The sequence below is a fragment of the Emiliania huxleyi genome, assembly GCF_000372725.1.
Source record: "Emiliania huxleyi CCMP1516 unplaced genomic scaffold EMIHUscaffold_244, whole genome shotgun sequence".
Lineage (NCBI taxonomy): Eukaryota > Haptophyta > Isochrysidales > Noelaerhabdaceae > Emiliania > Emiliania huxleyi.
The window spans coordinates 94923-108995 of NW_005200218.1; the positions used below are offsets into that span (position 1 = coordinate 94923).

The 14073-nt window shown below is 66.3% G+C and overlaps 1 protein-coding gene across 1 annotated transcript; it reads right to left on the reverse strand.

The window, feature by feature from the left end:
• Positions 1-3060: 3060 nt before the first annotated feature.
• Positions 3061-5534, reverse strand: EMIHUDRAFT_237049 (hypothetical protein; the record flags this gene model as incomplete). The annotated part of the gene is made up of 2 exons (XM_005778513.1): positions 3061-3348; positions 5520-5534. 2 exons carry the CDS (start codon positions 5532-5534, stop codon positions 3061-3063), a joined length of 303 nt encoding a protein of 100 aa, XP_005778570.1.
• Between the last annotated feature and the right edge of the window lie 8539 nt (positions 5535-14073).

Here is a 14073-nt window from a genome sequence, read left to right on the forward strand (position 1 = left end):
AGCACTTGCGACCTCCGCAATGCCATCCGCGTCGGTGAGAGAACCGGGCAATAAGGGATTGTTGACGTTGTCGATCACGGCTGTGACCTGCGCACACAGTGCGAGTGCGCGTGAGCACTCTCCGCCTCCCAGGCAATCTCCCCTGTGTTCTTAGTGGTTGGCCAAGCTGGGCGGCCACCTGTGTGCTGATCACTTGGTTTGCGGCAGACAGGATCGCCGTCTCGTCCACACAGTCGCTGCTCGTGTTTTGCTTGACCACTTGCAGCGATCTGTCTGCGACGGGTTGTGCAACCGCCTCAAATTCTGGCCCCTCGCTGTACTGGTACAACCGCGTGATGATCAGGATTTGGGTTACGGAGCCACAGTCTGCAGTCTGCAGGCGCCGCCCAGCCCCCAGGGGCGGCGAGCTCAAGGGCGGCAGCGAGGGCGGGGGGCTCAGGGGCGGCGGCGCCGTAACGCCGATCGAGTTGTATGGCACAACCGTGACATTGCAGAGCGCCGTGCCGTAGCACGGCCCGTCGTTGGAGCTTTGCAGAACCTCGATGAGGGTGGGTGAGTCGAAGATCGTCTGCGTCAGCAACTGGATCGAGTCGCTAACGCTCATCTCAATAGTGGTGCTGGCGCTGAGCGGCTCGGGAATGGCTTCCGAGAAAGCAGCGTAGATGGCATCGGCAAACGGCTTGGAGGATGCCGATGCGTTTAAGGCATTGCACTCCGGAGGACCCTGACAGCCTATCTCGGCGACAACCTTCAGAGGCGGCGGCGAGGGCGGCGGCAGCGTGGGCGGCGGCGACGGCGGCAGAGATGGCAGTGGTGACGGTGGTGGCGAAGGCAGCGGCGAGGGCGGCGGAGAGGGCGGCGGAGAGGGCGGTGGGGCGGAGCACTCGGAGCAGGCCCCGCAGCCAATCCAGGTGCACAGCACCGGCCACGGATGCGTTTTCCTCTCACAGTGCGGCTTGCACTGGGACGGCGGCGGTGGTGACGGCAGCGCAGGCGGCAAACTGCAGCACGGGTCGGTGGTTGGGAACGGGTTGACGGCGGTGAAGAGGAAGTTGCGCCCGCCGCACGGGGTGGGGCTGCAGACGGCCGCCGTCGTTGAGTAGGTGAACCTCACCGTCGAGGTGTCGCGGTACCAGAGCGTCACAGACTTCGCGCGCTGCTCCGCTGTCAGGGAGGCCGGGTCCGTCGGGTTGTCCGCCAGCGTCCCTTCCCTTGTGGAGGAGAAGGTGACGGAGCCGTCCGGCGCGGTGCTGACATCGAGCTCCGTGTTGGGGTCGACGTCGTACTTGACGAAGCCGCTCGCCGTGAGCGACTCCGCCCCAGACGGCAGGTCCGTCTCCTGGTCGAGGTCGTAGTAGGTCAAGAAGAACTCGCCCAGCACGACTGGCTGGCCGCTGCTGTCGACAAAGTCGAACCGCAGCGTCACAGTCTCGTCCTGCGCGAGGTTGATCTGCGGGATCGCGACGTTGATGCGGTTGTGCTTCGCGGCATTGCGCGGCACGTACTCCGTCTCGCTGGTGATGATCAGGTCAAAAGGCTCGCCGTCGGCCGTCATCCCGACTGATGCGAGGTGCATGTTCTCCGGAGAGTCGTCCGGGCCGGGGCCGGCGCCGCCGAGGTTGTTGTTCTGCAGCGTCGCCAGGCTGAAGTCGATCAGGTTGTGCGTCTCGTCCGAAGCACAAATGCAAGGAGACGACGGCGGTACAGGTAATGGGGGCGGAGGCGGCGGTTGCAGTGGGAAGGGCGGTGGCTCCCGTGGCGACAGGCAGCATGGATCAACAACGGGGAACGGATTGACGCCTGCAAAGAGGAAGTTGCGCCCGCCGCACGGGGTGGGGCTGCATGTGGCCGCCGTGGTCGAGTAGGTGAACCTCACCGTCGAGGTGTCGCGATACCAGAGCGTCACCGAGCGTGAGAGCTGCTCCGACGTCAGTGACAGTGGGTCCGTCGGGTTGTCCGCCAGCGTCCCTTCCCTTGGGAATTCGGTCGGTTGGGCGAAACTCGGGTCGTCGGGTTATGGTGACAGGTATACGCTGTAGGCAAAAGAACGTCACTCGTAGTGAGAGGAAAGCGAACGAGTCACTTTACGTACAGGTTGATCGTGATATACAGTTGTAGATCTAACCGCGCCTTTTGCGCTCGCTCAGCGTGACGAGCAAGCTCAGGGAGTTCACGGCGCTCGGATACCCTGCACACGTGCTCAACGGGGTGATCGGGCGCGCGTTTGCTCGGACAAAGGACGAACGGCTCCTACGAGCAAGACAATGTTCGCAGTGGTGAGGAGGTTTCTTACATAGCCCCTACCCAGACGCGCCAAAAATCCAAAAAAGACAGACAAATGTATGGTGTCGGGCTACCGTCCAAAGGCGGGTGTAGTCGACCAAGGGACCACGAACCTGGTCTGTCGACGGCACGAATTTGGGATGGGACACCTTCGGCACCCGGCTGCGTGCTACTTGGATAGCACGCTTTCGGAGTACCGACGGCTAAGGCCGAGGCAGAATTTTTTTCTGTTTTTTCTCCGCATTTCTTCACACGGTTCTTCCTGTGAAGAGAAGCAGAGAGAAACGGACTTTTCAAACTCGGTGTCGAACCACCAGCCCGACGCGCACTACAGTTAGCTGCCTTTCTGCGTTTAGGTTTGTTTTCCTTAGTCCGACCACCCGCTCGCTCGCGCGGCTCGGCACGGCACGGTCTAACCACTCGAGCGATACATTTGTGTATGCGCCCGTTGCTCGCAGCGCGCGGCGGCGTGGCGGCCCACTCGCTGCCACTTCTCGCGCTGCGCGGCGGCGCGGCCGGCGCCGACGTCTCTCAGCTCGTGCTTGATGCGACCTTCTACCTGGGCACTGCGATGGCGTCGATGGCGGGCACCATCACAGCAGGCTCGTGCGAGATGGTCGAAGCGGGCGTCGGCGAGCGAGACGGTGGCGGTCGGCGGCGGCTCGCCTGGGGGAGGCGCGGCCTCGGACGCCGCGTATGCCTCGCCGACCTCGGGCTCAGGAGCCTGCTCCTCCGCCTCGACGCCCCCCCCCACCCTCCCCACTCGCTCGAGCGCCATCAAGCCCGCGCCTGCTGCCACTCTCGAATCTGCCGGCGCAGAACGTGGATGGTGGAGAGGAAAGTGTGCTCGAGCGCCTCGCCCGTCATCGGGCTCGTCGACTTGGTCGCGAGCCAGCGCTCCATCGCCGTCCGCTCGTACGCATGCCCGTCCGCCGCCATCACCGGGTCAATCATCAGCTCGGTCGTGATCGGGCAGATGAAGTCGGCCGGCGGCTCCTCCTCCCTCGCAGCCGGCGCCTCCGCAGCTGCCGACGGCCCTTGCGCCTCTGCCGCCCGCCTCTCCTCCTCCAGCCTCGCACTCTCCTCGAGCGCCGCCGCCAGCTCCGCCTCCTCCGCCGCCGCCACCGCCTCCCCCGCCGCCTCCTCTGCCGGCGCCTCGGCCTCTTGCGACGTCCCAGCGCCGCCCCCGCCGCCCTTCTTCTTGCCCTTCTTCTTGCCCTTCTTCTTCTCCTTGGCGCACTTCTCCGACTCCTCCTCCGCCAGTAGCGCCGCCGCAGCCTCCTCGGCCGCCCTCTCGGCCTCCACCCTCTCTGCCGCCGCCCTCTCGGCCACTGCCCTCTCCACCTTCGCCTCAATCTCCGCTCTCTTCGCCTCCCTCGCCGCCGCCTCAATGGCAGACGCGCACTCGGTGTGGCCCTTCTCCTTGGCCAGCTTCAGCGCCGTAAGCCCGGCCGAGGTGCGCGCCGCCGTGTCCGCGCCCGCCCGCAGCAGGCAGAGCACGACGGCGGGGTGGCCCTCGTGGCACGCAGCGTGCAGCGGCGTGACGCCGTTCTTCGTGGCTTGATTGACCGCCGCGCTAGCCCCGAGGAGCAGCCGGGCGATGTGGACGTGGCCCTCCTGGCACGCGATGTACAGCGGCGTGAAGCCGCCGTCCTTGGCTTGGCTGATCGCCGCACCAGCCTCGAGAAGCAGCCACACGCACTCGAGCTGGCCGTTTAGGCATGCCATGTACAGCGGCGTGGTGCCGTTCTCCTTGGCCTGATTGACCGCCGCGCGGGCCTCGAGAAGCAGCCGGACGACGTCGAGGTGGCTGTTCTCGCACGCCTTGTACAGCGGCGTGGCACCGTCGTCCTTGGCTTGGTCGACCGCCGCGCCGGCGCCGAGAAGCAGCCGCACACACTCGAGCTGGCCCTTCTCGCACGCGATGGCCAGCGGCGTGGCGCCACCGTCCGTGGCTTGGTTGATCGCCGCGTCAGCCTCGAGGAGCAGCCGGACGCACTCGAGCTGGCCATTCTGGCACGCCATGTACAGCGGCGTGGCGCCGCTGTTCCTGGCTTGGTTGATCGCCGCGCTGGCCTCGAGGAGCAGCTGGGCGCACTCGAGGTGGCCTTCCTGGCACGCGAGGAACAGCGGCGTGGCGCCGAGTTCCCTGGCTTGGTTCACCGCAGCGCCGGCGGCGATCATGAGACGGACGCAGTCGATCTGGCCAGCTTGGCTCGCGGCGCTCAGCGGCGTGGTGCCGTCATTCCTGGCCTTGTCGACCGCCGCGCCGGCCTCGAGAAGCAGCTGGGCGCACTCGAGGCGGCCCTTATGGCACGCGATGGCCAGCGGCGTGGCGCCACTGCCCGTCGTCGCCCCAACGCTCGCGCCGCTCTCCAGCAGCAGCCGCACCGCGTCGGCCTGCCCGAGCCAAGCGGCGTAGGTCAGCAGCGTGTAGTGGTTCTCGGCCTCGAGCCGCGCGTCGAGCAGGGCCGTGAGCGCCGCGCCGCGCGTCCGCCCGGAGAGGAGGGCGCGCAGCAAGGTCAGGTTGCCCTTGGCCAGCTCGGCGAGCAAGGTCTGGCTAATAATACTGGCACTCATGGCGGCCTCGCGCTGGTTCGCAGTCACCTCCGCGATGTGCTGCCGGAAGGCCTCGACGCACGCGCTGTGGCCGTCCTCCTTGGCCAGCTGCAGCGCCGTCTTGCCGCTATCAGAGCGCAGCTTCGTATCCGCGCCCGCACGCAGCAGGCGGAGCACGATGGCGGGGTGGTCGAACGTGGCGGCGTGCATCAGCGCGGTGCCGCCTTTGATCTCCTGCAGGTTGACCTGAGCGCCGCGCTGCACCAGCAACTCGATCACCCGCTCGTTGCCTTGGCTGGCGGCGTACATCAGCGCGGTGCCGCCGTCGCCGCTCTGCAAGTCGATCTCCGCGCCGCGCTGCAGTAGCAGCTCGACAACCCGCTCGTGGCCCTCCTCGGCGGCACCCATCAGCGCGGTCTCACCGTTGCTGTCCTGCAAGTTGATCTCCGCGCCGCGCTGCAGCAGCAGCTCGCCCACCCGCTCGTGGCCGTGGTGGGCGGCAAGCATCAGCGCGGCGACGCCGCTCCTATTGCCCGCCTCGCGAGTCGCGTTGACCTGCCCGCCGCTGTCCAGCCACGCCAGCAGCGCCGCCTCGTCGCCTTGCGCAATCGCTAGAGTCGCCTCTGCGGGAAGGCTGCCCAGTGAGCCGATAGAGGCCGCGGCGCCCGAGGAAGCACCGCCTGTACCGCCATTTTATTGGGTTCCGGCTCTTTTGCCCCTGGGGTCACTTCAGACGCTGATCCCCGTTATGGCTCTAAAGTAATTTTTTTCACGCGTATTGCAATATCACTTTGCTGAATACGGTGTGCCGACTCTCTCTCTCTCTCTTGAGATTGGCGAGAAAAAATGAGTAAGAGCAAAACAGGATGGTGGTCGCGGACTCTCCCGCTGGTCACTCACTCTCGAGTGGTCACTGGTCTTTCCCAGTCGTCATGCCAATGCCTATCCAAGCACATTGACACATGCTCTCTCTCACATGCACGGCGGCATCCCGAGGGGCCGTGCATGCAGAGAGAGAGAGAGACTCTTCGAGAGAGCATTCTCGATCGGCAGCCACGAGGCTAGAAGTGGTGTTGCTGTGACCATCCTGATCTCCAATGCGCAGCCCGTCTTATATTGTGCCGTGGAGGCGGAGCCCCGAACGCTTGTGGCGGAAAGCAAAACTGCGGAACGTGTCCTGGCCATGTCCAGAGATGCATAGACAACCACAACGAAGGGACGTGGCGGGGGGCGGGCACCCCTGGCGGGCTCCACCACTTGCTCGACTCGCGCCTCCGAGCAGCTTGCTCGACTCCTGGGCACTGCCGCTGCCTTGTCGGGAGTCGCGCTCGGGTGCTACGCAGCTCGCCTCCGCGCCAGAGGTCGTTGACCTGAGCCACGGCGACGACGTGGAGGAGGCGGCTCGACCCAAGAGGCCTCGCACCAGTCGCACGGGGCTCAACGGTGGGATGCTGTCAGACTTTGTCATCCTCGACGGGCTCCACGCAATCGTGCAGCGATCGCCGTGGACGGTTGCCAACCTCCCTGAGCTCGGTCGACGGGAGGAGTTAGAGGACGGCGAGCGGCTCCTACTCTTCTTCACTCGAGGGGTGCACCATGCGCTCGCCGCAGTGCAACGCGTGGGCAGCATCACCAGCTTTGTGCACCTCTGCTCGCTGGGCAGACCGCTCCCAACCGATGTGAGGGGAACACTCACTCGCCTCCGCGCAGTTGAGCAGGAGCTGCGCGGCTGCCCGCGACAGCAAAACGGGACCGACTGCGGCTTCTTTGTGCTGTCTCTGGCGCGCTTCGTGGCATCCCTCTCCACCTTCAGCGGGGTTCGCAGAATCGAAAGCGGCGCCGTTGACAAGGTGACTGATCGGTACATTGCAGAACAGCGGCAATGGTTGCGCGGGCTGCAGGCGGCGCAGGAGGAGCCGGAGGGGCAGTGAGCGGCGGCGAGCCCTCCCGGCGAGGGCGAGGGGGAGGGAGGGGTCGGAGAGGAAAACAGCCCAGCGTGGATAGATACTAGCAGCTAGCCAAGAGACTACAGGCCGAGAGGAGACGCACCGCGTGGCCTCTGAAGTCCTACGACATCAACACACGTGCCACGTTCGGCGAGTGACGCGAGCGTGGACAGCGGGAGCTCGTTATCCTTTTCCACGGCCTCATGAACAACTCGGCTTCACAGTTTCGGGGCCGCGCTCCTGAAATTGGGGGCGAAACGAAAGAATTGCCGTCGCACAGGCGCCGCCCGAAGCGTTTTGTTGCGCGGCCACTCCTGCCGCTGCAGCCGGTTGTACCGCCGCTTGAGCGCCTCGAGGTTGAAGCCAGCAATCAACGGGTCCATGATGTCGAACTCAGCCGTTGGCATCGTCGCCCGAAAGATGTCGTTGGCCTGGAGGTGGCGAGGCGCAGGGAGGGGGCAGCTGCGGGCTGCCACTGGCGGTCTCCTCAACGGCAGCGGCCAGGCTGGCCATTACCCTGAAAAGAAATTTAGGAGTTACCCCCCACATACATTGAAAATCTGTCAGCAGCCCTCCTCCGGGAATGTACGTAAGAGCCAATACATTAAAAAAAGAGGTCGGGGAAGCAAGCCCAGATGAACCACCACCAACGAGATGACCTAACCTCGAGAGGAGAGAAGGGAGAGTGAGCGTGATGGAAGAGAGAGAGAGGGTGTGTGGTGTCGTCCTGTTTGAGAGAGAGGGTGTGGTGTCCAATGGAGTGCATCGTGTTGTGGAGGGGTCGACGTCGAGCAGCATGCGCGCTAGGCTGAGACCTCTCAGGTGCATGCGCGCCAACCACCCCCCGGTGTTTTGACACCATTATTTGGTATATTAACCTTGCGGCCGCCTAGATAGACTGAAAGAGGTAGACACCACAGGAGGCGAGGCCACCGCTGTTGCTGCTGCTGCTGCTGCTGCTGCTGCTAATGCTGCGAGAGAGATTTTTAGCAATATTTGTTTTGTAATGCTGCTGCTGCTGCTAATGCTGCCGCCACTGCTGCTGCTCTCTCCCGCCCCGCCCGCCCTCCCCGCCCCGCCCCGCCCGCCTGCCCACCCGCCCGGAAAGGCCTCCTTCCCCACAAGTAAGTCGCCCCAACCCTTTCGGCCCCTTCAAGATGGGCCTTCTCCCCCAACCACTGTGGTGCTTTATCGGGGCGGATATTTTTGGGCTATCTCTCTCAAAAAACGATGTCAAGCGCCCGCTCGCAGCCAGCACGCGCCGCGCCCCTGGGCGCTCCCCGCTGCGGCGCGCCGCCCGCGCGCGGGTTGCCCGGGCGAGCGACCGCCACCGCTCGCCCCTCAGCACCCTCTGCCCGCGCACGGCCGACGCGCAAGCCCGCGGTCGCGCGCGAGCCGTCGCTTTGCGGACGCCGCCGTCTACCCGCGCTCGCTCGCGATCGAGTCAGACGACCCTATCTTCCGAGTAGCGGAGGTGTGCTTGCACCCCCTTCCCAAGGCACAAGTAATCGCGGCGGGGCCCGCAATCTCACATTTTGCGACTCACCCCCAGCAGGCGCGTTATCGGCGTGCTGCTGCTGCACAGGTTTTGCGGCCGCCCCGAGAGGGGGAGCGGCCGCTCCTCCGCACCATCGGCCCACGGCATCCTGGGCGGCGTCGGCGCCGCCCCAACGGCCGGCTCGGGCGCTTCCCGCCCCGCCTCGGCTACACTTTGTCGCGGCGATCTAGCGGTGCGCCGCCGCACCGCGCGCCTCCCCCGAGCCTCTGCACGGCGCGATGAGCCGCCTCGGCTGCCGCCGTGGTTGCGCCGGCGCCCCTCCCGCACGGCGCGACGCGACCGCAGCCGCGTGCGTGGTCTCACTCACCTCTCCCGCCCGCGCGTCCGCCTCTCAGACCCGCGCCTTCCCTTTCCCAGGCGCCATCACCGGCACGGCCGCCGCCGCCCGTGCGGCACCCGCGGCACCTCCCGCCCCCCCTGGCGATGCTGGCCGCTACCCCGCCGCCGTAGCTACCCTCCCCACCGCTGGTGCACCGCCTCCGCCGCCCCCCTCGGCGCTTCGCCCGTGATTTTGCCGCCTCCTCCTCCACCACCACCCGTCTAAGCTTCCGCCCGCCTTCTCGCCACCGCCGTCCGCGCCACCTCAGCCGCCCTCCCCGGCGCTGCACCGGCGCTGCAGTGCCGTCGGCGCCGCCGCCCGTGCCGCCTCGGCCTCTGCGCCTCCAACCTCGCCGCGTCCGCAGCGGTTCCGCCCTCGGCGCCTCCCACCTCTCACCCGCCAGGTCGAACTTCCGCCGACGATGGTGCCACCGCTGCCGCCCCCCCCGCTCGAGCCTCGGCCGCCGCACCCCGCCGTCCGCGCCCCGCCGCCACCCCCTCCGTCACGGCACACGCCGGCACCACCGCTACTACCGCTGGCTCCGCCCTAGACGCCGCCGACCGCTCGCAAGAGCGGCGAGCCCGGGGCCGACACCCCTCTGTTAGGTGACGGTCGACGGCTCCTTTCGAGGCTTTGTGGCCCTTTAAGAGGGCACCAGCAGCTTGGGGGGTGCGCGCTGGATGGCCGGCGCGGTGGAGCAGCGGCGCGGAGCCGGGGGTGCGTCGTGCGGCCGTCGGTGGCGCGACACGCGGCCTCCGGTAGCGATTCGCCGCGGCTCCGGCGGTGCGATTTTTGTGCGTTTTCGAAGGCTGTGGGCGGGATAGGGCTGGCTAGACCGGCCCTGGTGTGCCCTAGTGTGTTCCCTTACACCCCTGGCCCGGGAGCAGTAGCGCGGTGATCGTCCCGAGGGCGTAGGGGCTCAAAAAACAATTGATCAAGTTTTCAGCCACTTAGAGCACACAGTGATCAGTGTCCCTCCTCGCACCATCGACAGATAGGCGCTCGATTCCTCCTCTCGCTGCCTACTCGCTGCCTCGAGGGGAGGAGGGGAAGATGTCGAGCGGGCGCCACTGCGCTAGCACGGCCGGAGGCCCCTCCCCGAAAGGCAAGTTTTAGCCACAAGAAACCCGAGACCCCTCCCCACCACCCCAATCCCCCCACCCCCTTGCTCCCCTCCCCCCCTCGGGAGGGCCGAACTGAGGCGCCCGTGGGGACCCCGCAATTCCCTTCCCCCCTCGGAGGGCCGGACTGAGGCGTCGAGGGCCCCGCTCTTTCCCTCGCATAGCGGCCACTCTTCGGATCGCTGGTCGAGCGACCCGGGGGATGCCCCGCGCGCCTGACCCAGGCGCGAGAAACGAATCTGCGAGGCGTGGCCGCACACGCGGCCCGATGGGGAGGAACGGGGCGAGCCCCCTCCAACCCACCCGCGCTAGGTCTCGGGTTTGACGCACGGGGTCACTCCCGCGAAACCCGTGAACTAGCCGGGGCAGTCGGAGAAGGGGCAACTCCGTGCACTGACGGTCGGCCGTCAGAAAACACGCCTCCGTGGCTCGGGTTACACCAATCCTCGCTACCCAACGCGGCCAAAGGATATCCACCTCGAGAACCTCGAGATTAAAAAAATGCACCAGCCAGGCGCCGGACGGAAGAATCATCAAGTCGGACCGGGCGGCGATGCAGCGACCGAGGCTGGCCGTCACGCTCGCGGTATGCTTCATTGCCGGGCCAGTGCTGTGCTCCCCGAGGCGCTCCGGACGAAATGTCGGCGGGCGGATTGTGCCGGTGCGGACGTCTGGGGTGCAGACAGGTCCAGTCGCGGTTGCATTGGCAGCGGCAGTCGCTGGCTTCACGCTCGGAGAGAGGTCGCACCAGCCGCCCATGCCATGCCAGATGAGCGAAGTCTGCATCCAGCAGCGACAACTAGAGGAGGCGTCCATCTTCGGCCACATCTTCCAGCAGCAGCGGACCTTGGGCCTGGCTAGTTACCATTTTGTGAGCCCGGAGAGCAGCTACATCTCGTATGCAGCAGCCCCGAGCTCTTGGAAGCTGGCCGACGGCGGCGCGCCACCGGCCCGCACACCTAGATGCTGAATAAACATTCCAAGTACGAATACACTCGAGAAGACGTGTGTGTTGCAGTTTCTCACCGCGAGCGCGTTCATACAGGCGCGGAAGTACTTCGTGTCGCCCGTGTACGACGCCGCGAGCCGCACGTTCCGCGGCACCATTTTCTGGGGAATCAACCCTTTAAGTGGGCACAGTGCTTATTGGAAGTACGAGATGGTGTTCAGCCCCGATCTTCAGTCAATAGAGAGCGGCGAGGTCCGCTCCTTCCGGCTCGACGGCACAGAGGACAGGGAGCCGGTACGGTTTGGGGTCGATCTGATCTACGAGTCGTGTGACCTTATCTATGACGACTTGTTCCCTATGGGGTTGGAGCAGTAAAGTACGCTACCGTGTGGCCAGTGTCACTTTCTGCGCGGCTTGTTCTCACCGCCACGTCGAGACTACGAGAATTGTACACCTTTCTTTCCTGCCGATTACGTAGCGTTTCGGGAGCCGGGACGGGGGACGCGGGTATCTAGAGTGAGGGCCGAGCTGAGCACCTGTCCGACGGGTTCCCGCGCAGCCGACTCCCAGGCGTAGGCCGGTCGCTCCCCCGTCTTTGGGCCCTGTTGAGTCGTTCCGGAAGTTGAAGTTGGCGCATCACAAAGAACCCAAATCCAACCCTGCCAACCGAGCAAGCCCATGTGGGACGCGAGGTCTTGCTCCACCTTCTCGGCGCTCGCGTCGCCCAACCTGAGAGCCTCATCCGCCATGCCGGGGCACATCTTGACCGGAGCCGGTCACATGTCCATCGTGCCCAAGACGGGGCACGGTCGACTCGACCGCGGCCGATGGCACCGGCCCAACGGCCGACCAAGATTTTACGCCTCCGAACGCCGGGCCGGTGAGGTGGCGGGTCGGGCGACACGGAAAATCGGTGGCTGACAACGACTTTTTGAGGCCATCGGTTTGAGGTCTGCAGACATTTTCTGGATGATCTCGCATTTCCCGAGGCGTAATCGCAGATCCAGACGGCCCAGCAGGTGGGCGCTGCAGGCGAGCCGCCTCACATCCTTCGCCCCCCCCGTCGCTCACGCTGCCTCTGAAGCACCGGACCACCCCCCCCGCGCCCAGGCGGCCTAGCTGCCGCGGGCTCCACCCACGCGGGCCACCATCAGCGCCGCCCGACGGCTCAGAACCTCTCTCTTTAGGTCCCACAAAGGCGGCGAGCGAGCGGCGAGGCAGATGAATCGAGCTCTGGACGCATGCCGCGAGAGCTGTGAGGGTCGCAGCTCGGCCTCCATCTTGCCCGGTAGTGGCGCGTCGGCTTGCCGGCTCACGGGGGTCACTGCCCCTAGGTGCCGCCTCACCTCGCCTCTATGCACCCTTCACCCTCTAGCGCCTCACCCTGCCCGGTGCCGTGGTAGTGGCGATGTCAGCCATGCTGGACCGGCGGCAGCGAGGCCGACGGGCGTGGCTGCGGCGACAACGGCGGCTTGGCCCGTGACGGCGACGGCGCTGACGGCAGAGCAGCTGCGGCCGGCACGGGCGGGTGCGGCCGAGCAGCGCGGCGCTCACAGCAGGCGGCCGGCGTGGCGGCGGCGACGGCGCCGCACGAGGAAGCGGTGGCGCAGCCGCGCATGACAGGTCCGGCGCGTGTCGAGCAGCGAGGTGGCGCGCCGCGCTGCCGACGCGCCCCCAGGCCGGAGGCGGCCGCCGCGTGCCGAGCCGCCGGCTGTTGGTGCTTACAGTCTGCGGCGGCGGCGCCGCCGCCGCCGTGGAGCGAGGCAGCGGCGGCGGCGGCGGCGGCGGCGGCGGCGGCGGGGGATGCGGCGGCTGCACGTTGTGCCTCGAGGCGTCGCTCGCGGCGCTGGTGCGGCGCGTGGTTGGCTGACGAGGTTGCGCGCGCACGGCGCTCGAGGGTGTAGTCACGTCCCTCGGCTCTCGCCACCGCTGTCGCCGCGCGCTCCGCGTTCGTTGTCGCCGGCGCTGCCCGCCTCGAGCCACTGCGGCCACTGCCGCGCGACGTTGCGCCGCGCCACGCTGGCCGTCGCTCTCTCGACGTTGTGGAGGAGGCTCTGTCCCACGTCGAGAGGAGGCGTTCCCGCGGTGATATTGACCCAGCTCTGTTGTCTCTAGGCTGCGTCGGCACGGGAGGCGCTGCGGGCGGGAAGGTGGAGCGGGCTGCGGAGCGGCAGATTAGTGGCAGTGGCGACGGGCGGGGCGGCAGCGAGCAGGGTGGCGAGTGAGACGTTGGAGAGGCGGGCCTGGGGAGGCTGGTGCCGGTGCCACTACAGGCGGTGCAGGTGCGGTGTGCTACTGTAGTGCTCGCTCACCGGAGCGAGCGCGGCGCTCGGACCGTCCTGGCAAGGGCCGCTGACCAGGACGGTCGCCAGGAGTCGGCTTGCACCGCGAGAGCGGCGAGGCGGGGGGAGAGGCCTGGTGAGGGTGTCAGCGGTGGTGCGTGTGTTAGTTAGGGGGAGAGGCGCGGGCCGGGGGAGCGGGAGGGGGTGGGGGGGTGGAAAATTTCGATACCCTAAGGTGCCCTGGTGATCCTGGGTTAGTATCGTCTCTTCTGAGCCCGCTCTTGATGGGTTGGAAGCGTTTTCATAGCGAATTCACGCCGATTTTGCCATACGGACGTCCCTGGCGCGCGCTCTTGAAGGCCTCATCCTGGGATGGTGCTCGCCAGCGTGAGTTCATACAGTGCTGCGAGCTGGCCTAAGGCCGGACCTTACGACGGTCCAGCGCTGGGCAGCGTGATGGCTCTTACTCGAGGCGCGACATGAGTGTACGAGGACCTCAACGTCTCGGTTTGGCGAACCAGCATGAGGAGAGGAGCCGCTGTAGCTCCTCCCTGCAGCTTGCGCGTCGCGGTTTGGCCGACGTCCCATCCACCGCGCATACTGCGGCGGCTCTCCAGCTCAAGAAGGCTGCGCTCGACCACCACATCGCCCGAGTCAGTGGTCCGGACGCCCCGCTGAGCCTCGCGCCGCAGTGCAGCCAGTTTGCGCGGCCGTGATGCGCGAACCGAACCGGTGCGATGTTGTTCGGCACTCTAGATGGCCTGAACATGCTTGCGTTCAAGTCTTGAGGTCTGCGCTTAAACTTGAAAATTTAATAAAATCGGGTCCGACCGGCCTACGCAGGCGTGCAAATGCATACGGCTCCAGTCCGCGACCTCCGTCTCGCATCGGTACGACGCACGACGGCACTTGCCTGCGTGCAGTGCCACACAGCGCACAGGCTAGTGCCATTTCACTGTGGCACAGCTCGCGTTACAAAACCTTGATTTGACCATTTGCGCCATTTTGTCCCTCTCGGTGCCTTCCAGAGGCAGCTGCGACCCCGCCAAGGGGACG